Source organism: Mobula birostris, chromosome 6 (genome assembly GCF_030028105.1).
Source record: "Mobula birostris isolate sMobBir1 chromosome 6, sMobBir1.hap1, whole genome shotgun sequence".
Lineage (NCBI taxonomy): Eukaryota > Metazoa > Chordata > Chondrichthyes > Myliobatiformes > Myliobatidae > Mobula > Mobula birostris.
The window spans coordinates 137,424,840-137,451,809 of record NC_092375.1 but is presented as its reverse complement, the minus strand read 5'-3'; the positions used below and the strand labels follow the sequence as shown (position 1 = coordinate 137,451,809).

The window sequence follows — 26,970 nt, the reverse complement described above, 5'->3', positions numbered from 1 at the left end:
TACGAAGGGGCGTGGCCCATTTTAAAAATGAAAGTCTTGCTCTACGAGGAGCCAGTGTAGGCCCGGGACGCCCTAGAGAGACCGAGCGGATGAGGAGAGGTACAGGGTTTCGGGTGAGCTGGAAAATGAAAGGTGGCCCACGGAAATTTTCAGGCTGATTAACCATCGCCGCCCAGCGACAAATCTGAGCGATTTAATAAATAAATAAATATCTCAACGCTGGCCCTTTCAGCGACGTCCCTCGCCGGAAGAAGGGCGTGTGATGGACAGCGGTTTAGTCCAATCGGTGAGCCCGGCGCGCGAGTTTGAAGCGGGTCCGGGCGGGCGTCCGGCCAGGGAGAATGGCTCGGGCTCGGCGCGGTGCGCGAGGAGCTGTCCGAACGGCCGGCGGTTGGCGGCCGAAATCCGAAGGACGATGCAGAAGCGGCATGGCGCTGCCGTTGGCCGTTTGCAGCAGAGCCAGCCGGAGTTTGAGAACGCCTTTCAAGAACTGTAAGAATTTTAAAATTTTGGCGTACCGTTCATTGTTTGATGCAACGTACCGTGTAATTTCCAGGGTGGTGTGAACGTAGGTGACCTGAGCCGCGTTCCTACTGGTTATGTGACGAGAAATTTGAGTTATCTTTGTATGTTTTATTGTAATACGTCAGTGCAAGCAGTAAGCATTAAAAATGAGCTGAGCATATCTGCTGTGTTATAATGCTCCACCCTTGGCATTGTCTCCGGATAGACGAATGGATCAGAAATATTGAACTCAAGGCTTATCTGATTTTTCCTTTTTTTTATGTTTAAGTGGTAGCAGAGCTTTAGGAACATTCGTCTGAACACGGTGCCATAGAATATACCGGTGCTGCACTCAAATCGTCCTGCAGTCAGAGTGAAAATCAACTTAGTATACTGGAAGCAGGACAAAACGAAGCATCACGACTTTCTTTTCAAAAGAGAACTTCACCGGTATAAAAATAGAAGGCAATAATCTTCTGCCACCTCCAAACTCCAATCTCATTTGGATGAGTTCAAAAAATATTTTCCTTTAGACGTTAATTATTTTATTCCTTTGTCTACATTCACAGCGTATTTCAGTTTGCAGAATTGGTCGTTGATATCCTATTTGCTTGGCTGTCGTGTTCATCTGTAAATAATGGTACAGTGTAATTATCGCAGGCCTGCCATTGGTTTCTCATTTACAATATGACTTAATTTCCCAGGGAGCATTTTTTTAATTACAAAGTAAATGTTGGTTTTGGTGACTCTTGCAAGTTTCTTTATGCTTTATATCCCAATCAGAAAGAAGAATTCAACAAGAAAGGTGGTCAAAGAAAATATTAAAGCAAAAAAATAGACCATACAGATTTAAATAACCAGCTATGTGCCCTAAGGATTAGTCCTAGGAATTCAATTATTTTATTAATGATGTGTCTAAATTTGCTGATAATATGAAAGGTGGGAGGGCACGCTGCTTGAGGATATTTGAACACTGCAATCGGGTACAGATAGGTTGAGTCCGCAGGTGAAAATGGTCAAATTTCAGTTTAACATAGGAAACTGTGGTCATGTACTGGTAGGAAGGATCTGAAGACAGGATTTTGTCTAAACAGAAAAATTGCAAAACTTGGGACTTATATTTTCTTATCCATAAAATAATTACTTGCTACATCTGATAAGGGCTTTAGAAAGCAAAGGGTGCATTGTTAGAGAACTCAGAGTTTAGAAAATAGTTAAGTATTGCATTTGTACATTGTGGTGAGGCCACATCACTATTGGACTGTTTTAGTTCCCTTTAAGAAAGAATATACCAGCATTGGAAGCAGTTCAGAAGCGATTCACAATGCTGCTTTTTTGTTTAAAAGTTTGATTTCTTTGTATATTTATGTTGTGATTTATTTTTGTTACAGGTATAAGTCTCTGCTTAGCAGCCAAGAGAAAGTAGCTGAAAATGTCACACTGAAGGAGAAATACTGTGCTTCCATTACTACACATAAAGATTGGGGCAAATTTGTAGCATTGCAGAATTTCCCCCAAATAAGCAAAAAACTTCCTTCTAAAGACAGCCATAAAACAGAGCCTTCCATTCATTCTGACCATGTAATGCTGAAGGACAGCAGCAGTAATGTGGCTATTGCTGGAATCTATAGTACCACAACTGAAACTGAAAAAATCTCTGCTAAAACTCACAATGTAAAACTTGACACATTTTTGGATAAAGCAGAGTCAAACACTGAAACTGGCTTCTCTGCTTTAATGCCACAAATTCTCCACACAAATTCAAGACCCACACCTGATGATGAAGGAAAAACTTCTGAAGCCTTGCATGATGATGAATCCATCTCCATTAGCTCTGGAGAAGATTACAGAGAAACAGTTACCTGTGAAGAATGCTTGAAAATGTTTTGGAAAATGGCAAATAAAAGGGAACCCAGGAAAAAGCAACATGGATCAAACAAGAAGAAGCTTTATGGTAGGATAATTACACCATAACCCTTCTCCCTTTCTCGCACTTCCATCCTTCCTTTCTTCTTTAACAAAGTGATTGCACAAAATACAATGAAAGTATATATGACAGTGAAGGTAGTTTTGCTATTGTGCTGCTAATACGAAGGTTTAGATCGTTAATCCAATAAATGTCAGTTTGTTATGAATCTGCTTTAAAACAGAAAATAATGAATTGACTGAAAAAGTGTCAATAATGATGTGTCAGAGTTTTGCTTTTTCATTGAAGTCCAAGCACTTTATCTGATCTCTAATGTTATTTTGATCTGCTTCACTTCTGCACATCTTACATAGTACTAGAATTGGTTTATTGTCACATGTACTGAGGCATAGTGAAGACTTGTGTTCAGTTCATACATATCAAATCATGACAGTGCACTGAGGTAAAATGGTAACAGAATGCAGAATAAAGTTTAATAGCTGCAGGGAAAGTATAGCTAAACAAGATCATAAGGAGGAAGAATGAGTTCAACTTTACATCTTGTACTAGGGAACCATTCAATAGTTGTATAACAGCAGAGTACAACTTGTCCTTGAGCCTGCTGTTTTGTGCTTTAAGCTTTTATCTTCAGCTCAATGAAGTAGGGGAGAAGATGGATTGTCTGCAATGGGTAGGGCCTTTGATTATACTGACTGCTTTACTGAGGCAGTGAGAAGTAATGAGTACTTGTAGAGCAGAGGCTGGTTTCCATGACACAGCTCAACACAACTCTGTAGTTTCTTGTAGTCATAGTAATTGCTATACCTAGTCATGATGCAACCAGATTAGATGCTTTCTGCAGAGATTTAAAAAATTTGGTTAATAAGGAGGTGTCACCCTCTTGAAGTAGTAGAGGCAGTAGTGAGCTTTTGACAAGGTCCCACACAGGAGATTAGTGTGCAAACTTAAAGCACACGGTATTGGGGGTAAGGTATTGATGTGGATAGAGAATTGGTTGGCAGACAGGAAGCAAAGAGTGGGAATAAACGGGACCTTTTCAGAATGGCAGGCAGTGACTAGTGGGGTACCGCAAGGCTCAGTGCTGGGACCCCAGTTGTTTACAATATATATTAATGACTTAGATGAGGGAATTAAATGCAGCATTTCCAAGTTCGTGGAATTCACGAAGCTGGGTGGCAGTGTTAGCTGTGAGGAGGATGCTAAGAGGATGCAGGGTGACTTGGATAGGTTAGGTGAGTGGGCAAATTCATGGCAGATGCAACTTAATGTGGATAAATGTGAGTTTATCCACTTTGGTGGCAAAAACAGGAAAACAGATTATTATCTGAATGGTGGCCGATTAGGAAAAGGGGAGGTGCAACGAGACCTGGATGTCATTATACACCAGTCATTGAACGTGGGCATGCAGGTACAGCAGGCGGTGAAAAAGGTGAATGGTATGCTGGCATTCATAGCAAGAGGATTCGAGTTCAGGAGCAGGGAGGTACTACTGCAGTTGTACAAGGCCTTGGTGAGACCACACCTGGAGTATTGTGTGCAGTTTTGGTCCCCTAATCTGAGGAAAGACATCCTTGCCATAGAGGGAGTACAAAGAAGGTTCACCAGATTGATTCCTGGGATGGCAGGACTTTCATATGATGAAAGACTGGATCGACTAGGCTTATACTCATTGGAATTTAGAAGATTGAGGTGGGATCTTATTGAAACGTATAAAATCCTAAAGGGATTGGACAGGCTAGATGCAGGAAGATTGTTCCCAATGTTGGGGAAGTCCAGAACGAGGGGTCACAGTGTGAAGATAAGGGGGAAACCTTTTAGGACCGAGATTAGAAACTTCTTCACACAGAGAGTGGTGAATCTGTGGAATTCTCTGCCACAGGAAATAGTTGAGGCCAGTTCATTGGCTATATTTAAGAGGGAATTAGATGTAGCCTTTGTGGCTAAAGGGTTCAGGGGGTATGGAGGGAAGGCTGGTACAGGGTTCTGAGTTGGATGATCAGCCATGATCATACTGAATGGCGGTGCAGGCTCGAAGGGCCAAATGGCCTACTCCTGCACCTATTTTCTATGTTTCTAAGAGAACATGAGTTGAGAGTTAAAGGGCAAAAGTTTAGGGGTAACATGAGGGGGAACTTCTTTACTCAGAGAGTGGTAGCTGTGTGGAACGAGCTTCCAGCAGAAGTGGTTGAGGCAGGTTTTGTCATTTAAAGTAAAATTGGATAGCTATATGGACAGGAAAGGAATGGAGAGTTATGGGCTGAGTGCAGGTCGGTGGGACTAGGTGAGAGTAAGAGTTTGGCACGGACTAGAAGGGCCGAGATGGCCTGTTTCCATGCTGTAATTGTTATGTGGTTATATTTTACTGCTGTGGTTTGTGTATCATGTAGACAGCTGGGACACAACAATCTAAATTAGAATCAGGTTTAATATCACCGGCATAAAATTTGTTAACTTAGTGGCAGCAGTACAATGAAATACATGATTATATAAAAATTAAGAAAATCAATTACAGTAAGATCAATAACAGAAATTCAATAAGAGGAATAATAAAAGTGAGGTAATGTTCATCGGTTCAATGTCCATTTAGGAATCAGATGGCAGAGGGGAAGAAACTGTTCCTGAATCACTAACTGTGTGCCTTCAGGCTGCTGTACTTCCTTCCTGATGGTAACTATGAGAAGAGGGCATGTCCAGGGTATGGGGGTCCTTAATAATGGATGCAGCCTTTCTGAAGCACTGCTCCTTGAAGATCAGAATCAAATTTAATATCACTGGCATTTGTCGTGAAATTTGCTAACTTTATCATAGCAGTGCAATGAACTGCATGATAAATAAATGAAGAGAAAAAAACTGAGTTACTTTAAGTGTGTATGAAATAGTTAAAATAAGCAGTGCAAAATAGCAAAAATAAAAAGTAGTGAGGTAGTGTTCATGGGTTCAATGTCCATTCAGAAATCAGATGGCAGAGGGGAAGAAGCTGTTCCTGAATCACTGACCTGTGTGCTTTCAGGCTTCTGTACATCCTTTCTGATAGTAACAGTGTTGGATACTACAGAGGCTAGGACCCAAGATGGAGCTAACTAATTTTACAATTTTTTGTAGCTTCTGATCCTCTGCAGTCCCTTCCCCCAATGCCATACCATACATTGAAGCAACCTGTTAGAATGCTCTCCATGGCACATCTGTAGAAGTTTTCGAGTGTTTTAGGTGACAAACCAAATCTCCTCAAACTCTTGATGAAGCTTAGCCACCGTGTTTGGCTCCTTCATTGCTGCATCAATATGTTGGGACCAGATTAGATCCTCAGATCTTGACACCCAGAAATTTGAAATTGCTCACTCCATTTCTGATCCCTCTGAGGACTGGTTCGTGTTCTGAAGTCAGCTGTTTGGTCTTACTGACATTGAGTGCAAGGTTGTTGCTACAACCCCACTCAACTAGCTGGTATGTCTCACTTCTGTAAGCCCTCTTGTCCATCTGAGATTTTGCCAACAATGAACAAATGGAAGGTCTCAAAATAAGCAGGAGTTGTATGAGAGTATTTAGAAATTGAGAATTTGTGTATAGGTATTAAGTTTCCACAGAACAGGTTATTTGAAGATTCAATTTATTTTTTATGATTGTCTATTGTAGTAATGTGATTATGCTGACTTCCATTCTAAATGGACGGGTTTTTTCACAAATTTCACCAAAATGAAGTTGATAAACTGTGTATTTGTTTCTTGTGAATTGCCCACACCAGTGTGTGTCAATTTTCTTTTCAAAGTGATGGAAGATTATTATGTAAGTTGGGGGGGGGGGGGGGAGTGCGCAATGATCTCTGCCTCTTGTATATTTTTTCCACAACTCTGGCATTTGACTGTGACACTAGGTCCCTAGGTTCTCAGCTCTGATTTCTTTTTTTTAGTCCTCTCTCCTGAAAGTCATGCCATTTTTTTAAAAAAAAACACCTAAAGCATTTTAAAATGACAAAATAACAGCTCTGTCTTCTGTTAGGTATTGTGTTACAGCTGTGAAATAAATATGATCTTCTCTTCTTTGCTCTTCCTTATCATAAATGTATGCTATAATGTGTTTGTACTGGTGTGGGAGACTAAAATGTCCCAGTGAAGACAGAGATTTATTGTTTGATATCAATTTAGTTGGTTGTCCCAAAGCACCCTCCTACAATCATTTTTCCTAATGAAAAGCAGGGACAAATTGAATCACAAGTGTGGAAATTGAGTAAGAAATAAATCAATGCTAGTTCTTTTATTGGGCCTGATTAACCAAAATTAATTATTGACATTAAAGTTGCTTCTACTGTTAATTTTTTTTTTAAATTGGAACTCAGAATTGAATGAAAACTAAATTTATGATTTTTGAAATATTTGCTTCCTATAATTGGCCAAGAAATGGATGCTATTAAGCTAAATATGTGACCCAGTGCCATAAAAGTGGTGTATGGGTGCAATCCCATAAAGTTATAGTTGAGTTTTAAAAACTTGCTTTCAAATTGTTTTTAAAAATGCATGTTGGTTATTCATAGCTATCTCTCAAACGTTCCACAGGGTCAAGGATAACCTGCTTCAACTCCAGTCCAGAAGTAGTTGCCAAGGCCTAGACTGGCTTTGATATATGCCAAGTGTGTGATTGAGTAATATTAGGTGGTGGTGTTCTGATGAAGTGTTTTGAGGTTTATCTTGCTTTCCCAGAGTCTTTTCTCCTTTGATCAGTCTGGGCTCATGTCTTGAGAGCAAGTCTAAAAGTGTTACTTTTTTGATGGAGAATTTGAGAATATCTTTGAATTGTTTCCCCTGTACTGATGGAATAGAATAACTGCTTCAAGAGTCTGGGTATCAAATATATGAATGATGTGACTTGCCTTTTGAAGTTAAAACCAGAATTGTATTAGCTGAGAGTAATTGGAACCTAATGCCAATGATAACCAAGGAGAGTGAGCAAATATTGATTCATCAAAAGATCTGAGGATTGTTTTTTTTAAAGTGATAGTCAAGTCAAATTTATTTATATAGCACATTTGAAAACAACCCACGTTGACCAAAGTGCTGTACAGATCAGAGCAAAATACAAGAAGCACAGGCATAACCGACAAGGCAAACAGCCTATAGGCACAAAAGAAACAACACAAGGGCCTAGGCACAAGCCAAAAATCAGCCACATCAGGGGGATTCAAACGCCAGTGAATAAAAGTAAGTTTTGAGCCTGGATTTAAGAGTCAATGAAGAGGGCAGATCTGATAGGGAGGGGAATGCTGTTCCACAGTCGAGGGGCTACAATAGCAATAGTGTCTCCCTAGTGCTTTGAGGTGCCTGCTGCAACTAGTTCATTTTGCCAAACCAGGAGACCATGGATCTTTGCTGCAAGGTAAGCGAATCTTACCTTGGTAGGCCACACACTTAGTGCTAGGTTTGGGGTTTTGATAAGTTGAACTTCTGTATTCTTGGATGTAGTAGAGCCAGTAGTGAATTTCATTATGGATATTTGCCTTTACTGAGGAGTAGGTAGTAGGTCCTGATAAATAGGAAAACAGGTGCTTTCCAGAGGAGGGGGTAGGGTTTGAGTTGTGTAAAAATTGTGCATTGGGGTGGCAGAAAGAAGAATACCTTTAGTTTTGCAGATATACGGAATAAGGACTATTCTTTTGAGGGGTTCAATGAACATGTCTGTGATAACATGCACACAGGGGTTTCTGCAGATTCTGGAAGTCCAGAGTAACGTACACCAAATGCTGGAGGAACTTAGCAAGTCGGGAAGCATCTATGGAAAGGAATAAACAGTCAACATTTTGTGGAAACATTGACTCTTTATTCCTTTCCATAGATGCTGTCTGTCCCGCTGAGTTCCTCTAGTATTTTGAGTGTGAAAATGTGTTATTATGCCTCATTGCATACACAATCTTTGTACTGTATCAACAAGGAAAATATCATGATGTATTCTACTCCTTAGTGCATTGCATGTACTTGGATATTGATGTTTAACTTTTCTTGCTATTGATTTCAAGATCCTAAGAGCATTCTGAGCGCAGCTCAAAAAAACTTGCTAGCTTTAATTTGGTTTTGCAAATTGCAGTGACCTCCATTTTCATATAGATTTCTCTTTCAGATCCTGCTTCATTATCCTGTGACCAATGGGTCTTGAAAAAGCCTTTGTTGCCGAGAGGTAATCTGCGTAAATACAGAAGGCAAGTATTCATGTTTTTGATTTATTGGGAAAATGTCTTTGACTTTTTAAGTTGAGCTATTCCCAAGAATTGTTAAATTGATCTGGAGCAGAGGCAATAAACAATACAAGAAAGAATTTTTTTTTTAAAAAAAATCTATTAACAAAACATGAAGTGCTGCAGAAATTCCTTGAAATTGAAAGGTTCAGCCACATCCACGGACAAGTTTCTCTTAACAAGTTCTTTCAGGTAGTCCTGATGAAAGGTCTCGACCCGAAACGTCGACTGTATCTCTTCCTATAGATGTTGCCTGGCCTGCTGTGTTCACCAGCAACTTTCATGTGTGTTGCAAGTTTCTTTTATGTTTGTTTCTGTCTCCATCCACATGGTTTTTAAAGCTTTGAAAAAAAACCTTGTACTTAATCTCTGGATTGTTACCTGAGTTTCATACAAAACTAGACAACAGGGTGACCCGTTGGGGCACCCTTTGAGAGAAGGGTAGTGCAGTCTGATGTGACTGGAGTGAACATAAGATTTTCCTGAATGCTATTGGTATCGCTTTGCTTTAGAAACTGAAGTAGAAAACCTCGGTTTATTAAAGAAGAACAACGTGTAGCAAAGCAAATATAGCTCCTCCTCGTTTAACGTAGGACACTTTTGATGGTATTGTGGCAACCCACTTTCTACGCAGGTGAACCGGCTCGCAAAATGGCGCGCGGGTCGGCGGAGAGGCCAACCCCAAAATGGCGCTGGGCTGCCTCCTTCATCAGCAAGGGGAGAGAGCCCGCGCTCGGGAAGAAACTCTTGTAATGCACCTCTGACGTCATTTCTGCCCAGAGAGGGCAGGAACGGAACTGCGTAAAAGCCAGTGCCGCGAAGTTTGAATAAACTAGTCTCGAGTGCAACTTACTTCGTTACTTCTAGCTCTGTGTATAGCATATCGCTACAGTATCATTTCTATTTTATCTGCCACCCTTGTGCCTCTCGTCATTCTGGAGACTTGCAGTCCTTTCATCTCCCATCTCTTCATCTCTTCTGCTGTTTGTTCTTTGTCTCTGATCCTGGAGACGTGCATTTCTCAGCTCCTTTGTCTCTTCCTCTCTCCTGTGCCTGTTTTTTGTCATTCTGCAGACGTGCAGCCCTTTCATCCCCTGTCTCTTCACCTCTTCTTCTGTTTGTTGTTTGTCTCTGATCTTGGAGACATGCATGCCTCTTCTCATCTTTTTCTGTCCTGACTTTTTGATCCTGGAGTCGTGCGGCCCTGGCCTCATCCGATTCTTGTTCTCTCCCTCTCCTTGCCGCTTCCCGACGACGTTTGGCGTTGTCTCTTGACCTTAGTGTCCTCCTTCCCTTTCCACGCGGCATAATTAGGCTGACCGTTTTTTACCCTAATGCTGGATAGAAGATATGAAGCAGTAACATCAAAGGGTGCTGATTATTCTTGATGTGGTTGGGGCTCTCCTAAATGGAAGTGATTTAGTCACCGCTGTCGTTTGACTGCAGCAAAGGGTTTTATGGATGTCTCGAAGTACGTCATTACAATAAGATTTAATTTATCTCTTATTGATGGGTGGCAGTTAGATCTGTCCCAGTCCTGCACATGCTGATGGTGATTAGCAGAATGTGACCCCTCGAAATAGAGCTGCCCTACCCTTTTGTTCCGGTAGGTGTCGCTGCTGAGTCTGGCCGTGCACATGCGTCGGCTGTCGCGTCCTGATTTCCATGATGGCGGATCGGCTCTCAGGTGAAAGTGAGCCTGTTGATTTTGGCGAATGAGCAATTTTATATAAATAAATAACCCTGAACTTTGCCTGCATTCTGTAAGTTAGCGCATTTTAATTGGATTTAGCCAAAAAAAGTGCTGCTGTAATGCACTGTTTGTGCTAATTGGAGGTCACAAACAGACAGACAGAGCATGAGGGTTTTAATATATAGGTGCTAAGGAGAGAAACAGATCAAAAGTGCAAATCTGTTGCTGAAAGGAGTGATGCATAGGATAAGTTTTGAATCGCAGGGCACTAGAATTGGGATTTGAGAACAGGGAGTTATTCTTTTTGGGTCATGCTCTAGAGCAGGGGTGGCCAACCTTTTACATTCCATGTGTCAACTTTTTCACGCACGAGTTCTATATTAACATATTTTTACAAGAATTGTGGGAGTACAAGAGTGGTATGGTGCATCTGAACTTGTGCGTGGAAAAAAATTGATGCATGGAATGTAAAAGGTTGGCCACCCCTGCTCTACAGTAATATTATGACTATCTAGTCGGCTTGATAGTTTTAAACAAAAAGTTTGATTGGAAGATAAGGGAACGGATACATCCAGAAATCGCAAGCAAAAGATTAAGGCATTGGATAGAATAGAAAGTTGGGTTAAAAAGAAATCAGGATCATAGGATACTGGATGTTAAGAAACTTGGTAGATAAGTTGTAAAATTTTAAATAATTTAAAACTCTTATGCCAAGTGTCTATTCTTAGTTATAAGATAACGAATCCTTTTGGAAAACTATCTAAAGTTGTGCTGTATATTGAATTCCAAAAATAGTACATTTTTAATATTGTTAAGTCTGAGGACTTTGCTCTCTTTCCACTGGATGTGGACAAACCTAGTCTCACCTGACTAGGTTAGTCTTACTATGCTGTATTTTGTAACACCTGCAATTTTCTATCTAGTTTCACACTATCTTTTCCTATTCACACATTGACCTGATTATCAATTTTTACAGGTTATTCCTATGGTCAACCTGGTGTTATCAGATCAGAGATTTTTTTAAAATTGTGGTTAACTGCTGTTGGAACAGCTTGAAATTTCTGTAAATCATGTGTTAACCAAAATAGAGGGCCTGTGTAGTTTGAAGTTACAGTAGACAAGTGTTTGTAAAAGACATGGCAGCAATATTAGAAATGTAATTAATATATATTTAAGCTAAATTTGTTGAAAGGTTAATGTCGCTCTGTCTGCAGTTTGACCACCACTTTGTTTTTATTTCAGCGTTCAACCACAATACTTTGCTTTAATGGCGATCTAGTATAGATCAAAATTTTTACAACACAGGAGAGGAGACTATTTGTGTCCATGCCAGCTTGCAAAGCAAGCACTTCAGTTTTATTTCCTACAATTTTTAATCCCGGATTATTTTCTGTCAGCTACATATGACTGGGATGCAACAAGTCAAGCCTGTGATTCCAGGCACTAATTTGGAGAAGAAACCTATCTGGGAGCAACAGGTCTTCCATCAGTGGATACATGTCTAGTTACCCTTTGTCAGAATGGGCCTAATTTGATATGATATGGTACAAAGCTCATTCTATATTGCAATTATAGATGGCTGAGTTGTCATGCTGTAACTGAACTTCAAATAGTGGTGATCCAATACCATGTCATCCTTCCATCTCATGGAGAAATAATTGTATTCTCAACTTCCTGAATTGTACAAAAGTCATTTTACTGTAATATAAAATCAAATTATCTCTAATTTAAACTACCCAAGATTTTTTCAAATGGTGCCAAACTTCAGCCCCTTACCTGTTCCACCTGTCACCTCCCAACTGTTTACTTCATCTCCCTCCCCCCCCCCCCCCCCCCCAAAAAGAGACTTGGTCTCAACTGTCAGCTTGTACTCTTCGTCCCCCATCTTATTCTGGCTTCTTTCTCCTTTCTTTCCAGGCCTGGTGAAGGATCTTGCTCTGAAACATTAATTGTTTATACCCCTCCATAAATACCGTATGACTTGCTGAGTTCCTTCAGCACCTTGACTGTTGTGTACAGAAGCAACATACAATGTATTGGAGACACAAGAGACTGAAAGTGCTGGAATCTAGAGTTTAGGAAGAAAAACACAAATTGTTGGAGTAACATTTGCCCTTCCTCATCTGATTCCATCTGTTGTTTGCTAACTCTGCTCATCCCTTCCACTTGCCTCCTTATACTGGCTATCTCCCCTCTACTCTTCCAGTCTTGACCTAAACATCGACTACCCATTTCCCTCTGCAGATGCTGCCTGTCCCACTAAGTTCCTCCAGCAATTTCTTGCCCTTATCATCATTATGTGCCATGTCATATGACATGGGCAATTATGGCCTTCCATCTGTCTTTAATCTGTTTATTCATTTCTCCATCCATGACGATTATTGTTTTTGGCAACTTTTTCTACAGAGGTGGCTACCTACTGCCACCTTCTCACACTAGCCCTTATAAACTCTGGTTCAACAAGACTGCACACTAGGAATCAAAGCAAAATACAATGACTAATACTTTGATATTCATCTAATTTATTCATTGCTGTTAAGTGAATCTCATAAACAAATGGTATCAGTCTGTACCATATACACACACACACTGGTTTTTAAAAAGGTATGTGCAGCATTCTTTAAAGAAAATGTGGTTCCTGCAGGATTAATACTCATTGCCAGCATGGAGTTTTACCAGTGAAGAAAAAAATCTTATTACCAAGGAGGCCTTTTGTTGTTTTTGTTTTTTTGGTTGAATCCTTGATTATCACTGTCGTCTATGCTTTTTATTCTTTTTCCTACCATGTCCTGTTTTTGTCTACCATACCCCCTTGCCCCACTACATGATAAAATAATTGCTTTGTTCTGACATCCTTAAGAATATGGTCTCTCACTCAAACATACATAACCCTAGGTTCGGCCACCATGCATTTGTCTAGGGAAGGCAGCCTCTGATCCAGCCAAACTGAGAAATCTCGTTTGTGTAGATGCTGCGGGATGTGTTGTCCGGTTACAAACCCGAACGCAAAGTATCAGACAGTACACCTTATGCAATTTAACGATTGAACTCTATAAATCTTAATCTGACTATAGGATTAGGAAAGAAAATAAAGAAAAAGGGCCCATTTTAATGAAACAGTCTAACGTGCACGTTGGAGCTCATGGATTCGTCCGTTTGTTCCCCATCGACCTCCTCTGAGCGTTGCTGACTGTCGGATCCTCGCTCTGAGTCCATTTCGTCTGGCAGTCTACCAACTCTTTCCACTCGCGTCATCTTTCTTCATCTCTCACTGACAAAAGACTGTGAAATCCCTGCTCCTAGACCCACAAGAAAAAACAACATGCCTCTCATTGGATAACACACATTCCAAAGCCCCTGTTATCTCTAGTCATAACCCAAACATTGCTGCTACAGAGCAACCATTACCTTCAAGTGAAACCTTACAGAGAGCCCATTACATTAGCAGTGAAACCTTACAGCCTGTTACCCATCTTCAGGTTCAATTTAACTTTCAAAAATGAATGGAGTTTGGGCTTCATGGCCTTTTCTTAATAGTCTTACAATTAATTCTGAAGGAAACAATAGGTCAGAAATTGTTGGAGTCCTTCTAAAAATCTATCTTTTTCGTTCCATCAGTTACCTTCTGAAACGGGTTCCCAGCCTTTCTTATGCCATGGACCCATGCCATTAACCGAAGGGATGGTAGACTGCAGGTTGGGAACCTGTATTCCAAAAGGGAACAAATCTCTATTTGCAGTTGCTCCTTTCATCAGTTTGTTTAGTTGAGTTGTTATTTCCATGTCAGCAGTGACAACCCAACTTTGCTGTATTTTAGAAGCGAAAAGTGATGGTAATCTGATATAAAGTCAAATACTCAATTTTCAGCATTTAAGAAGAGACAAACAGTTCAACACAAACGAGATGCTGGAGAAACTTAGCAAGCCAGGCAGCATCTATGGAAATGAATAAGCAGTTGATGTTTCAGGCCAAGGCTGGAAAGAAAGAGGGAACAAGCCAGAATGAGAAGGTGGGGGGGAGGGGTAGGAGTACCAGCTAAAAGGTGATGGTGAAGCTAGGTGGGTGGGGTTTTGAAATATGCTGGGAAGGGATAGGTGGAAAAGGTTTAAGGGTTGGAGAAGGAGAAATCTGAGAGGAGGTTGGACCATTGGAGAAAGGGAAAGAGCTGGGACACTGGGGGGGGGGAGGGGAGGTGATAGGCAGGTGAGGAAAAGAGGGGGACCAGAGTTGGGTATTGAAGAAGAGGGAAGGGGGCTGGGGAATCGTTCATGCCATCAAGTTGAAGGCTAGCCATAGGGAATATGAGGTGTTGCTCTTCCGGCCTGAGTGGCCCTATCATAGAGGAAGAGGAGGCCATGGATCAACAAGTTGGTATGGGAATTGGAATTAAAATGGTTGACCACTGGCAGATCTTGCTTTTTGTGGATGAGGTGAAGGTGCTGGACATAGTGATTTTCCCCAGCCTATGTTGGGCCTCACCAATGTTGGGGAGATTGTAGTGAGAGCACCAGATGACTCCATCAGATTTGTAGGTGAAGTGTTACCTCACTTGGAAGGACTATAGGGTCCTCAGCTGAGGTGGGGAAGGAGGTGAATGGGCAGGTGTAGCACTTCTGCTTTCAGAGATAAGTTCCGTGAGGGATGAATAGACGAGGGAATCATGGCAGTAGCAATTCCTGTTGGGGGGGTGGGGGGTTGCAGGTAGAGAGGTAAAAGTGTTTTTGGTGGTAGGGTTCCATTGAAGGTGGTGAATGATAAGCTGGCTCGAGTTGGTAGGTAAGGACAAGAGGAACCCCATCCCTGTTGAGGTGGCAAAAAGATGGGGCGAGGTGGTTCTCCAGGGAATGGAGAAATGGATGGCAGCATCAACAGTGGAGGAAGGGAAACCCCATCTCTTTGAAAGAGGAGGACATTGTGATGTTCTGAATAGAAATGCCTCATCCTAAGAATGCAGATGAAGGAACTGAGAAAAGGGAATGGCTTTTTTTGCAGGAGACAGGTTGGGAAGAGGTAGGGTCAAGGTAGCCATGGGAGTTGGTAGCCTTATTAAAGATATATGTATTGAGTTTATCTCCAGAGGTGAAGACAGATTCAGAAAGGGGAGAGAGGTGTCAGAAATGTACCAAGTGAATTTAAGGGCAGGTTGGAAGTTGGAGGCAAGTTGGTGAAATTGATGAGCTCAGCATTGGTTTCAAAGGTACATTTAATGTCAGAAATGTATATAATATACAACCTGAAATTCTTTTTCTTTGCAACCATCCACGAAAACAGAGGAGTGCCCCAAAGAATGAGTGACAGATAAACGTTAGAACCCCAAAGCCCCTCACCAGCTTTCTCCTCCCACGCGTAAGCAGCAGCAAAGCAGCATTCTCCCCCCCCCCGCAACCAGCAAAAAAAAAAGCATTGGTGCCCCCCCGCCAAGCACTCAAGTGTGCAGCAAAGCATCAATAAAGACACAGACTTGCAGTATCCCAAAGATGACTCATTCACCCACTAATGGTGTATGAAGCAGTACCAATGCAGTGTCAGTGTAGCGCAAAAAGATTTGGGGAGCAGAAAGGCTTGATACATGGATGGTTCCATGCAACAAACAAAAAGGCAGGCAAGGCTGGGGACCATGTGTGTGCCCAAGTTGCACCTTGAGATGGGGAAAGTGGGAGGAATCAAAAGAGAAATAATTGAGTGTGAGGACTAGTTCCAGCGGATGGAGTGTGGTGAGGAATGAGAACTGGTCAGGTCTGTTGCAGAGAACAAAGTGGAGAGCTTTAAGACCTTTGGGGAATCGAACTGTATAGGGATTGAGCAGCCTTGGTGAAAATGAGGTGATCAGAGCCAGAGAATTGAAAGTTGTTGAGATCGAGAGCATGTAAAGTGTCATGGATTTAGGTGGGAAGGGACTGAACCAAGGTGGAGACAAACAGATAATGTTGCAAATTATTATGCTTTCATTCGGACTAAGAAATGTTACAAACCTGCTTTAAGTGGCAAATCAGATGGTGAGGTGAACAGAGTATTTGCAATTATCTGGAGGAAACCAGATGACACACTGTGTTGGTGTTGAAATGAAGGACAATGCATGACCTGCTGTGTATTTCTAGCCAACTTCTATGGAGGAAAACTTGCAAGCTGAGTACTTTGTATAAGGAATAGCCAGTTCTGATGGAAACTAGAATGGCTGGTTTTATGAGATACCTGAATTCAGAATTAAGTTTTGAGGTCAGTAACATGGCTGGATGGAAGGTGGAAAGCAGTTCCTTAGTTCTTTGTGACTTCATTGGAACAACAAGAGGCCAAAAACAGAGATCATAGTGGGATGAAGAAATGAAGTGACTGGCAACTAGAGTCCAGGGTCAGCTTCGTGGAATGAAGAGATGATTTGCAAAGCATACACCTGGCACCAACTGTGTCTGGATCACTTCATTTTCTCACTTTTATTCTATCATTTACATCTCATTTGTTTTCAACACCCAGCAATCTTCCCTATCTTCCCTGCCACTTAAACCAAGTTGTCCTGATAAAGCCTACAGAAAACTCAGCAACACACATAAAAGTTGCTGGTGAATGCGAGGCCAGGCAGCATCTCTAGGAAGAGGTACAGTCGACGTTTTGGGCTGAGACCTTTCGTCAGGACTAACAAAGGGTCTCGGCCCAAAACGTCGACTGTACCTCTTGCTAGAGATGCTGCCTGGCCTGCTGCGTTCACTAGCAACTTTTGTGTGTTGCTTGAAATTCCAGCATCTGCAGATTTCCTCGTGTTTGTGAGAAAACTCAGCACCTATGGAGGGGACAGTTTATTCCTGACTTGCTGGGTTCCTCCAGCATTTTGTGTATTGCTCAAGATTTCCAGCATCTGCAGAATTATCCTGATGAAATATTGTCAACCTGAAATGTTAACTTGCTCTCTCCTGATACAGACTGACCAGAGGATCTCCAGGATATTCTGCCTTCATTTAAATTGAGTTTAAATTGTTGCGTCTTCTAATTTTGGTTGTGATTCTAATTACAGGGAGATAAAGCACCTGCAATCACTGGGAAAGCCTGCCCAGGCGAAAGAAACAGCAAAATGGGTTCCCCAGTGTTCCAGGCCGCATGTGTTTCTACACAGGTAAAATTGTGTGTCTGTTCCTCCAAAAGATGAGTTTTAGGCTTTTTTTTCCCTGATAAAGTATTTTGTTACCAGATTCACTCCTCTAAAAGCAGTACTCAGTGCATTTTGTAGAATTACACTGGGGTCTATTTTTCCAGTGAAGCTATTATTGGATTTGGAAGCGTATCGTTCAATGAAGAACTGGTGTCCATGTATCAATACAATGACATTCAAGATCAAATATTTTAAATAACCTAATCTCTCCTGATTGTGGATTGAAAAATGGTTATAGTTGAGGTAGACTGTTCAGTATCAGTAAAGTGATGAACTGAAAGTTTTTTCTTACACTGTTCTTTAAAACTTAATTTATTGATTATTCCTAATATCTACTTAAAATACATTTTTTCTCTGATTTTTGATCTGTTATCCTGTGGTACTCTCCTAAATTAGAATTTAGCTTAATCAAGCTGTCTTAAATTTTGACAATATTGCCTTTTTGGACAGTTACTTTTCAGCAATATTAAGGTTTCTACCATCTTGTCCCCATGGTTCTCATTTGTGACATCAATTAACCTTGGCTCTTATTTCTATTGTCTCTATTGCTATAATGCCTCCATTTGTTGTCTGTGACCTGTCTTTTTCAGTATCCAAGATGCATTTTGTCAAGAACTTATTGCACTTTGACTTTAACTGATTTGTATTCTACACTGTTCAAAATTTAATTCTTCTTGAAAGCTGCTCTCCATCAACTATTTTGACAACCCTCAATGGACATGTGCATTTCTTAATTCTCTTTCCTATTTGAGCAATCTTGCACACAGACAAAAGTAAAATCACATCTCTGTTCGCCTTCAGACTGAACTGGAATCCTTCAACCATTGAAACCTGGAAAATTTGGACATTGCCAAATGCTTAAGTCCAAGGCCTACCATTGCCTTGCCTTCGTCAACTTTCCTGATAACTTCCTCAAAAGACTTTGTAAGATTGGTTAGACACAACCTACCATGCACAAAGCCACACTGACTATTCCTAATCAAACCCTGTCTATCCAAATACTTATGTCCCTTGGAATATTTTCTAATAACCTTCCCACTACTGATGTCAGGTTCATTGGCCTATAATTCCTGATTTATTTTTAGGGTCTTTCTTAAACAACAGAAGAAAATTAACTATCCTCCAGCACCTCATCCTTGCCTAACGATTTTTTTAAATAATCTCTGCTAGGACCACTGCAGTTTCTGCACTAGCCTCCCATGGGGTCCAAGGGAGCACCTTGTCAGGCGCTGGGGATTTATCCACCCTAATTTTCCTCAAGACAGCAAACACCACTACCTCTGTAATCTGTATAGGGTCCATAACCTCTCTGCTGCATTGCCTATCTCCCAAGTGAATACAGATGCAAAAAATCTATTTAAGATCTCCCCAATTCTGGCCCCATTAGATCTTTCTGATCTTCAAGAGAATCAATTTTGTCCCTTCTATCCTTTTGCTCGTAATATATGTAGAAGCCCTTGGGATTCTCCTTCACCTTATCTGCTAAAGCAACCTCATGCCGCCTTTTAGCCTTCCCATTTCCTTCTTTCTTTCCTTGTATTTCTTATACTCAAGTACCTCAATTGTTTCTACCTGCCTAAACCTGGTACGCATCTCCTTTTGCTTAACCGGGGCCTCAATATCTCTTGAAACCCAAGGTTCTCTAAACCTGTTGTTGCTTTATTCTGACAGAAACATCCAAACTCTGTACACTCGAAATTTCACTTTTGAAGGCCTTCCACTTACAAAGTGCACCTTTGCCAGAAAACAATCTGTCCCAATCCACGCTTGCTGGGTCCTTGCTGATACTATTTAAAATTGGTCTTTCTCTAATTTAGAATCTCAATCCGAGGACCAGACCTATCCTTTTCCATAATTATAAACATGAGAAATTCTGCAAATGCTGGAAATCTAAAGCAACACACACAAAATGCTGGAGGAACTCAGCAGGTCAGGCAGCTTCTATAGAAATAACAAATAGTCAACGTATGGTGCCGAGATCCTCCTTCAGGACTGGAAAGGAAAGGGGAACTGCCAGAATAAAAGGATGGGGGGAGGTGAAGAAGGATAGCTAAAAGGTGATAGGTGAAGTCAAATGGGTAGGAAAGGTAAAGGGCTAGACTGGAAGGAACCTTATAGGAAAGGAGAGTGAACCATAGGAAAAAGGGGAGGAGGAGGAGAACCAGAGGAAGTTGATGGGCATTTGTGAAGAGGTTAGAGCCCAGAGTGGGGAATAGAAGAGGGGAGGGAGAGGGGATTTTTTTTAACCAGAAGGAGAAATCTATATTCATGCCATCAGGTTGGAGGCTACCCGGACGAAATATAAGGTGTTGCTCCTTCACTTAAAGGGTACCCTCATCATGGCACTAGAGGAGGACATGGGCAGACATGTCAGAACAAGAATGGGAATCAGAATTAAACTGGGAACCAGGATGTTCCATTTTTGGCGGATGGAGAGGAGCTCCTCTATGAAGCAGTCCCCCAATTTACAATGTGCCTCTTTAATGTAGAGGAGGTTGCATGCAGGAGCACCTGATACAGTAGATGGCCCCAGCAGTTTCACAGGTGAAGTGTTGCCTAATCTGGAAGGACTGTTTGGGACCCTGAATGGAGGTGAGGGAGCAGGTGAATGGGCAGGTTCAATATGTACATTTAATGTCAGAAAAATGTACACAATATACATCCTGAAATTCTTTTTCTTTGCAAACATCCACGAGAACAGAGTGCCCCAAAGAATGAATGACAGTTAAACGTTAGAACCCCAAACCTCTCCCCCCTCCCCAACTCCCCCTCCCACACATAAGCAGTAGCAAGGCAACGACCCCTCCACCACCACCAGGAAAAAAGCAACGCGGCCCTCCATCAGGCACTCAAGCATGCAGCACTTTGGCCAGTTGCAGGGATATTCACAATTACATCGAAATAAATAGCATTATGATCACTAGATGCAAAGAGTTCCCTTTCACAAACTTTTGTCACCCGCCCCTGTATCATTCTCCAATAGGACCTCTAATATTGCACTCTCTTAGTTGGGACCTGTATGTACTGATTAAGGAAACTTTCTTGAACACTTGACGAACTCTTTGCCATCCAGTTCTTTTTACAGTATGGGAGTCCCAGCCAATATGTGGAAAGTTAAAATCATCTACTATCACAACCTTGTGTTTCTTTCAACAGTCTTTGATCTCTGTACAGGTTTACTCCTCTAAATCCTGTGGACTTTTGGGTGGTCTATAATATAATCCTACTAACGTGTTCATACCTCATTTATTCTTCAGATCTATCCATTTAGCTTCACTAGACAAACTCTCCAGTCTGTCCAGTCTGAGCACTCCCATGATACTTTCCCTGACTAGTAATGCCACCTGCCCCTTTAGTCCCTCTTGCTCTATTACATCTAAAACAACAGAACCCTGAAAAATTGAGCTGCCAGTCCTGTCACTCCTGCAACTAAGTCTCACTAATAGGTACAATGTTGTAATTCCACGTGTTGATCCATGCCCTAAGCTCATCTACCTTTCCTACAGTTCTTTGCATTGAAATATATACAGCTCAAAATATTAGTCCCACCACGCCTTTGATTCCTGACTTTGTAGGTTTAACACTATCTCTACAACCACTGCACTGTCTATTCTAGTGCTAGGTTCCCACCTCTCCCTGCAACTCTAGTTTAACAACACCCCGGCCCCCCCCCCCCACCCCCAGTGCAGCAGTAGCAAACCGTACCACTATGATAATAGTTTCCCTCCAGCATGTACAAAAATGCTGGAGGAACTCAGCAAGTCAGGCAGCTGCTATGGAAATGAATAAATGTTTGATGTTTCAGGCCAAGGCCCTTCAAGACTAGAACGGAAGCCAGAAGATGGTAGAATAAAAAAAAGTGCAGGAAGGGGAAGGAGAGTAGCTAGAAGGTTATAGGTGAAGCCAAGTGGGAAGGAAAGTTGAGGGTCTGGAGAGAAAGGAATCTGATAGGAGAAGAGATTGAACCATAGGAGGAGGACGAGGAAGTAGAATACTCAGGGGGAGGTGATGGGCAGGTGAGAAGAGGCAAGGGACTAAAATGAGGAATAGTAGAGGGGAGGGGGAGGGAATGGGATTTTTTTTTACTGCAAGGAGAAATTGATATTCATGCGATCAGGTTGGCGGCTACCCAGATGGAATATAAGGTGTTGCTCCTCCACACTGAGAGTAGCCTCCTCCTGATACAAGTGGCAATCATAGACCAACGTGTTGGAATGGGCATTACAATGTTTGGCCACCAGGAAGTTCTGCTTTTGGTGGATGGAGCGGAGGTGTAGTTCAGGTGCAACCATCCTTTCTGTACAGATCCCACCTTCCCTGGAAGAGAGCCCAATGATCCAGAAATTTGAAGACCTCTTCAGCCATCCTACCCCATGTTATTGGTACTGACACAGACCACGGCCTCGGGCTGCTCACCCTCCCGATTAAGAATGCAGTGGACTGGATCCTAGATGTCTCTGACCCTGGCACCTAGAAGGCAACATACCATCCAGGAAACTCGTTCTCATCCACATAACTTCCTTTCTCCTACAAAGAAATCCACTATCACTACAGCTTACCTCTTTTCCCCCTCCCCCTTCCCTTCTGAACCACAGAGCCAGACTCGGTGCCAGAGACCTGACTGCTGTGACTAGGTCATTCAACCCCCTACCGCACCTCCCCTCCACTCCCCAGCCCAACAATGTTCAAGAGAGGAGCATTCCACTATCCTGTCTAGCATCTCCATTGCTCTAAATGTGCATAAAAAGACAGAACAAATAATGAAAAAATGTATACATATGGCCCATGCCTCTCCTCGCCAAACTCTCAACTCCCCACTCTCACTATGGTCACTCTGCTTATACCTATTATCTCTTTATTGGATCTTGCCAATTGATAATGGGAAACAAACGGACTGTTGAATTGGAGACAATGAAGCAAAAGGGTAAGATTGTGGTAAATGCACTTCAAATGGTAAATCTGAGGTCATCCGCTTCGGATATGGTGTATTAGTTATAATTTACAAGCTTGTGCAATTCCAGAAACTTGAGCTCCCTGCACATTACATTAGGGTATCATAGAAATACATAAATTCAAAAACTAGTGGAATGTTATCTCATAGTTTTTGCCTCCTTGTAGTTTTCATCAAAATCTGTACATAAAAACTCTGATCAGACCTGTTCTGGGCAGCCAGAAAAGTGGGATGTTCCTTGAAAGGAATGCAATTGAGGCATGTTGACAGGCAGAGAAACTAAGGGCAAAATTGAGAGAAATTGGAAATGCATCCCTAGGAAGTTAAAGGGATAAGAGATTATTTTTTTTCCCTGCTGGCTTTTGAGTCTAGGTCAAGAGAGAAAAATAGACCCTTCAGAAGTGAAGTTAGGTGTGTAATAGCGTCTAACAATTTTGAACTCTACAATTGGAAACTGCTGGATGTATTTATTTTTGAATGGATTTGATAACTAAACATATTTAAGGATATGGAATTGGAAAAGAAGGTATGAATCGATAATTACTGGAATTAACTGTCAAGACCGACCTCTGTTTCCAGTCAGAATGTGGCCAAATTAAGTGAAGCTGGTCCCCTATTGCGTCACCGTATGATGTAATTTCTGCATTTAAAAGTCCACCTCTGCCTAGAATATACAATGTGATTTTGGACGGCTGAATGCTGAGGGGCCTCCAGCTGAAATGGGAGTTTAGCTTTTCTCGGGTTATCTAAGTATGGGACTCCTTGGGTGTGAGAAGATGAAGGCAAGCTACCTTAGTTTAGGTTGTAAGAAAGATTAAGTAAATATGTTATCAAACTAATGCTTCCTGCCATTTAATACAAAACTCCCAGTGATTTCTCGGCTGCATCCTTTTTTTGAGATGGAAATGAGGAAAATAAATTAAGATATATTACTTTAATCTCAGGAATCTACGGTCCTGTAAGGGAAAAGTTGACAAATTTCTTCATGAGAGTGGAAAGAAACCACCTCAAAAGATAAGAAAGAGATCCAGGAAGAAAAATCTCTTTGTCTACATGCTTCCTGAAGCTCCTCCATCTGCTAATGTACTCTCAAAAAATGAAGACTCTGGATTTGAATTGGAGGTCGGCTCTGTAAAAAGGAAGCTAGCCTCAGCTGTCCTGAACAGAGAAACAAGGCTCAAGAGAGACAGCGATGATTTTTCGGATGATTTGAACACCATCGAAAGTGGGTTTTGCAGCTCTGACAGTAAGTCGGTGCTTTATGAGAATAGCACCTGTTTCAGGCAAGATAAGCCTGCACCTGATTTATGTGAACCTGAAACATCTGCCTTTTCAACTTCAACTTTATTTTGCACTGAAAACCATTTACATTCCCAATATCATGGTCCTAGATCATGGGAGGAAGCACCAAATGAAAGTTCCACAGTTCCTCTTAACAGTTCTTTTGGTTGGGTAAAACCCGGAGGGTTTACATCTATGATTGCGAAGTTAAAGGCTCAACATCAAATCTTACCGGGCAGTGTGATTAAAGAGACATGACCTGCCCTTTTGAAACTTGCCTTAAGGAAATTCAGTACAGTGCTGTTCACATTTACAGCTATTGGATTTTCTCTTTGCATTGTCAATTTTAATTTTTTTCTCCTGAATTTGATCTGTTGCATTAAACAGCAGTGTTTAATCTATACACTTTATTTAAAATAAATGCTAAAGGCTGTGAATTCCAATGGCAGTCTCTTAATTAAATAAGCATCAAGCGTTGACCAGCTCAACACTGTAGGAAATGTACACAGATATTGGAAACTTCATCTCAAAGCCTGTGTGTTCTTAATGCAACTGGAAGCAATGTAGAACGACTTTCTCTAGAATGGATCCTTTTTTTTTTTGGCTTGCTGAAAACTTTACAGCTGTAATCACTAAGGTAGGTGCTATTACTTTGAGCTGTAGCAGATGGTGTTTATGATTTTTTTCAACATTTTATATACCAACTTGCATTGTCTTGTAGTGAGCAGAATGGCATTAAATGCGTATTTTGGTAAATGGATATTGTAACTTAAATAGTATAAAGGGGATTTAGTGAGGTTTGTTATTTAAGTTCTAATTTAGCATCAGCTTAATACTATCCCAGTATGAAGAGACAGCTGTCAGGTTTACCCCGATACAAAGGGGGGCAATCTGTAAATCTGAAATTTTTGATTTGTTCAATGTTTTATTATTCAAATTTTTATTATTATTTATTCTTATTTAACAAAGCAGCACAGCATATCATAGAGCAGATACAGTACAGCATATTTATACAGCCATCCCATGACAGGAAAACAAATAAAACAGTTTTAATTACTTCTAAATGAGGTTAGACTTGATATCCATTGATGTGAAGCCTAGGATTAAAAATGGTACCTATGTCATCACAACCAATTTCAATTCATTCTCCAATCTGCTGTAAAATTGCATTCCCATTTCTTGGCCAGTGGGGGTGTGGTGAAGTAACAATTAAGTTAAAAATCCACTGGTTGAGTTAAAGGGAAGACACTAATAAAAATATGTTGGTAATCAAGGAATGAAAGTTCAGTTGGACCATTGTTGGCAGAATGATCAAGGGATAGTGTGAAAATTTAGGTGGATATGTGCTGAAATCTATCAAGGAGTACTTTGAGCTATAAATTCAGCAAGGCTTGAGTGAATGGAATAACACTGGATAGGACAGCAAATAGAGAAGGAAGCAGACAATGTACAATTTGTGCAGATGAATGGCAGAATTTATTATGTAGAATGGATATGATGACTGTTAAGCTTTGGGGTCACAGAAACAACATGGAAATGGGCCCTTCAGCAACCTAGTCCAACAGTCAAGCACCCATTTACACCAGTGCTACTCTAACCTATTGTCTCCCACATCCCTATCAACTCTCCCCAGAATCTACCACTCACTCATTCACTGGGGCAATTTATAGTGGCCGGTTAACCTTCCAACCATTGGAAGTTAGGACCAATCTGGAGTCCACGGACCCCTTGCTTAATGGTATTGGTCGATGGCATAAAGAAAGGTTGAGAACCCCGGTTCTAGAGGAAATCATATGGTCAACAGAAAAATGCAAACTTCACGTGCAAAGTGCCCAAAGTTAGGATCAAATCTAAGTTGCTGAAGCTGTGCAGCAGCAGCTCTACAAGCTGCCCCAATGTAATACTTTAGTGGAAATGAAGTAGTTTTGAATCTAGGCCTAAATTTACATTTCAAATCTCAGTGTAAAGATGGCACAGTAGAGATATCAAGAGTATTGTGCTGGAAACATAAATTGAAGGAGGAGTTGAAATTCAAGTGGCAATAATGGTGATCGTGAAGCTCAAGTTCAATTCTTGCATAGTACCAGGTTCCTTAAGATTGCTACAGATGGGCATGGAGGTGGGTATAAGCTCCAAATACCCATTAAATGCTGCTCCTTTGTCTCAAATGGCCTTTGATAACTGTCCAGCTCTTGATTTCATGTGTGACTTAGCTACTAGGCATGGTAGAACTGTTTCTACTGTCAGATGGAGGCAAATAGAGGTTACTGGTGCCTAAAAACCAGTTGCTTTGGGTAGATGGACTATGTTTGGCAACCAATCTAGGAGAAGAAAAACTCCCACTGCCTTGCAGCTATACCAAAGATGACTTTGGAATTAAACTCAAAGAAAAAGACTAGAGCTAAAGTCCCTAAGGCAGTCTTAAGTTGAGTTCAACGCTGACTGCCAACTTCCACCTCCCAACAATGCCACGGGGGCCCAACTTTATCGGTCTCTGCCACTCCTTTAGCTTCATATGCTATATGGGCAGTAACTTGTTCTCCATATCAACCTCGACCAACAAAGGAGCTCAGAGGAGCTCCACTCCACTCTGGAACTGATGTGTGGCTAGAGTGGAGGTAATACCTATTGACAAGATATCCAAGGACTATGTCAGACATAGCTTTGATCATCTAGCCAAAGTTTGGATCCACATAAGTGTACAGTAGCACAGGACACATCTTGGTTGGATTACCATCTCTGCCACAGCACTTGAATCTAAGATCAGCATACAGTATGTACATCAAGTATAGGGCTCAGATGTGAAAAGGAGAACATCAACCACCTTGCTACAGTAGGAAACCAGAAAGGAACCTGTGAACTGTTAAGAGTAATGTTTGGGTTTAGGTCATTAATACCTAGTAATTGGCTTCAGCCACTAGTCTTCTGTTGCTTGACAACGAATTTCCTAAAAGCTGTGAATACCAGAATCCCAGTCCATTTGTAACAATGCATTTCCTAAAGCTGTGAATACTGGAATACCAGTCCAGACGCTGCTGGTGCTGATGGGATGAATGTAATCAGAAGGTGTGAAGTTTTGTTTGTAGCTTCAAAAGAAAGCATTGTCTATACTTTGTAAATATGAATTGCCCTTTGTGTTTAGCAAATAAATATTGAGCCCCACACTGGGCCAGCAGACCTTTCCACCAAAGGGGTCTCCATATACCTGCTGTACCTTGTTTTGTCAAATAAAGAAGCTGCTTTCTATCTACTA

General features: G+C 41.3%; 1 protein-coding gene across 1 annotated transcript; it reads left to right on the top strand.

Moving 5' to 3' along the window:
- The first annotated feature begins 262 nt into the window (after window positions 1-262).
- LOC140198726 (uncharacterized) lies at window positions 263-26,970 on the top strand. Its single transcript, XM_072259741.1, has 5 exons — window positions 263-492; window positions 1,896-2,458; window positions 8,537-8,615; window positions 17,351-17,449; window positions 23,381-26,970. Exons 1-5 carry the CDS (start codon window positions 263-265, stop codon window positions 23,973-23,975), a joined length of 1,566 nt encoding a protein of 521 aa, XP_072115842.1. The 3' UTR covers window positions 23,976-26,970.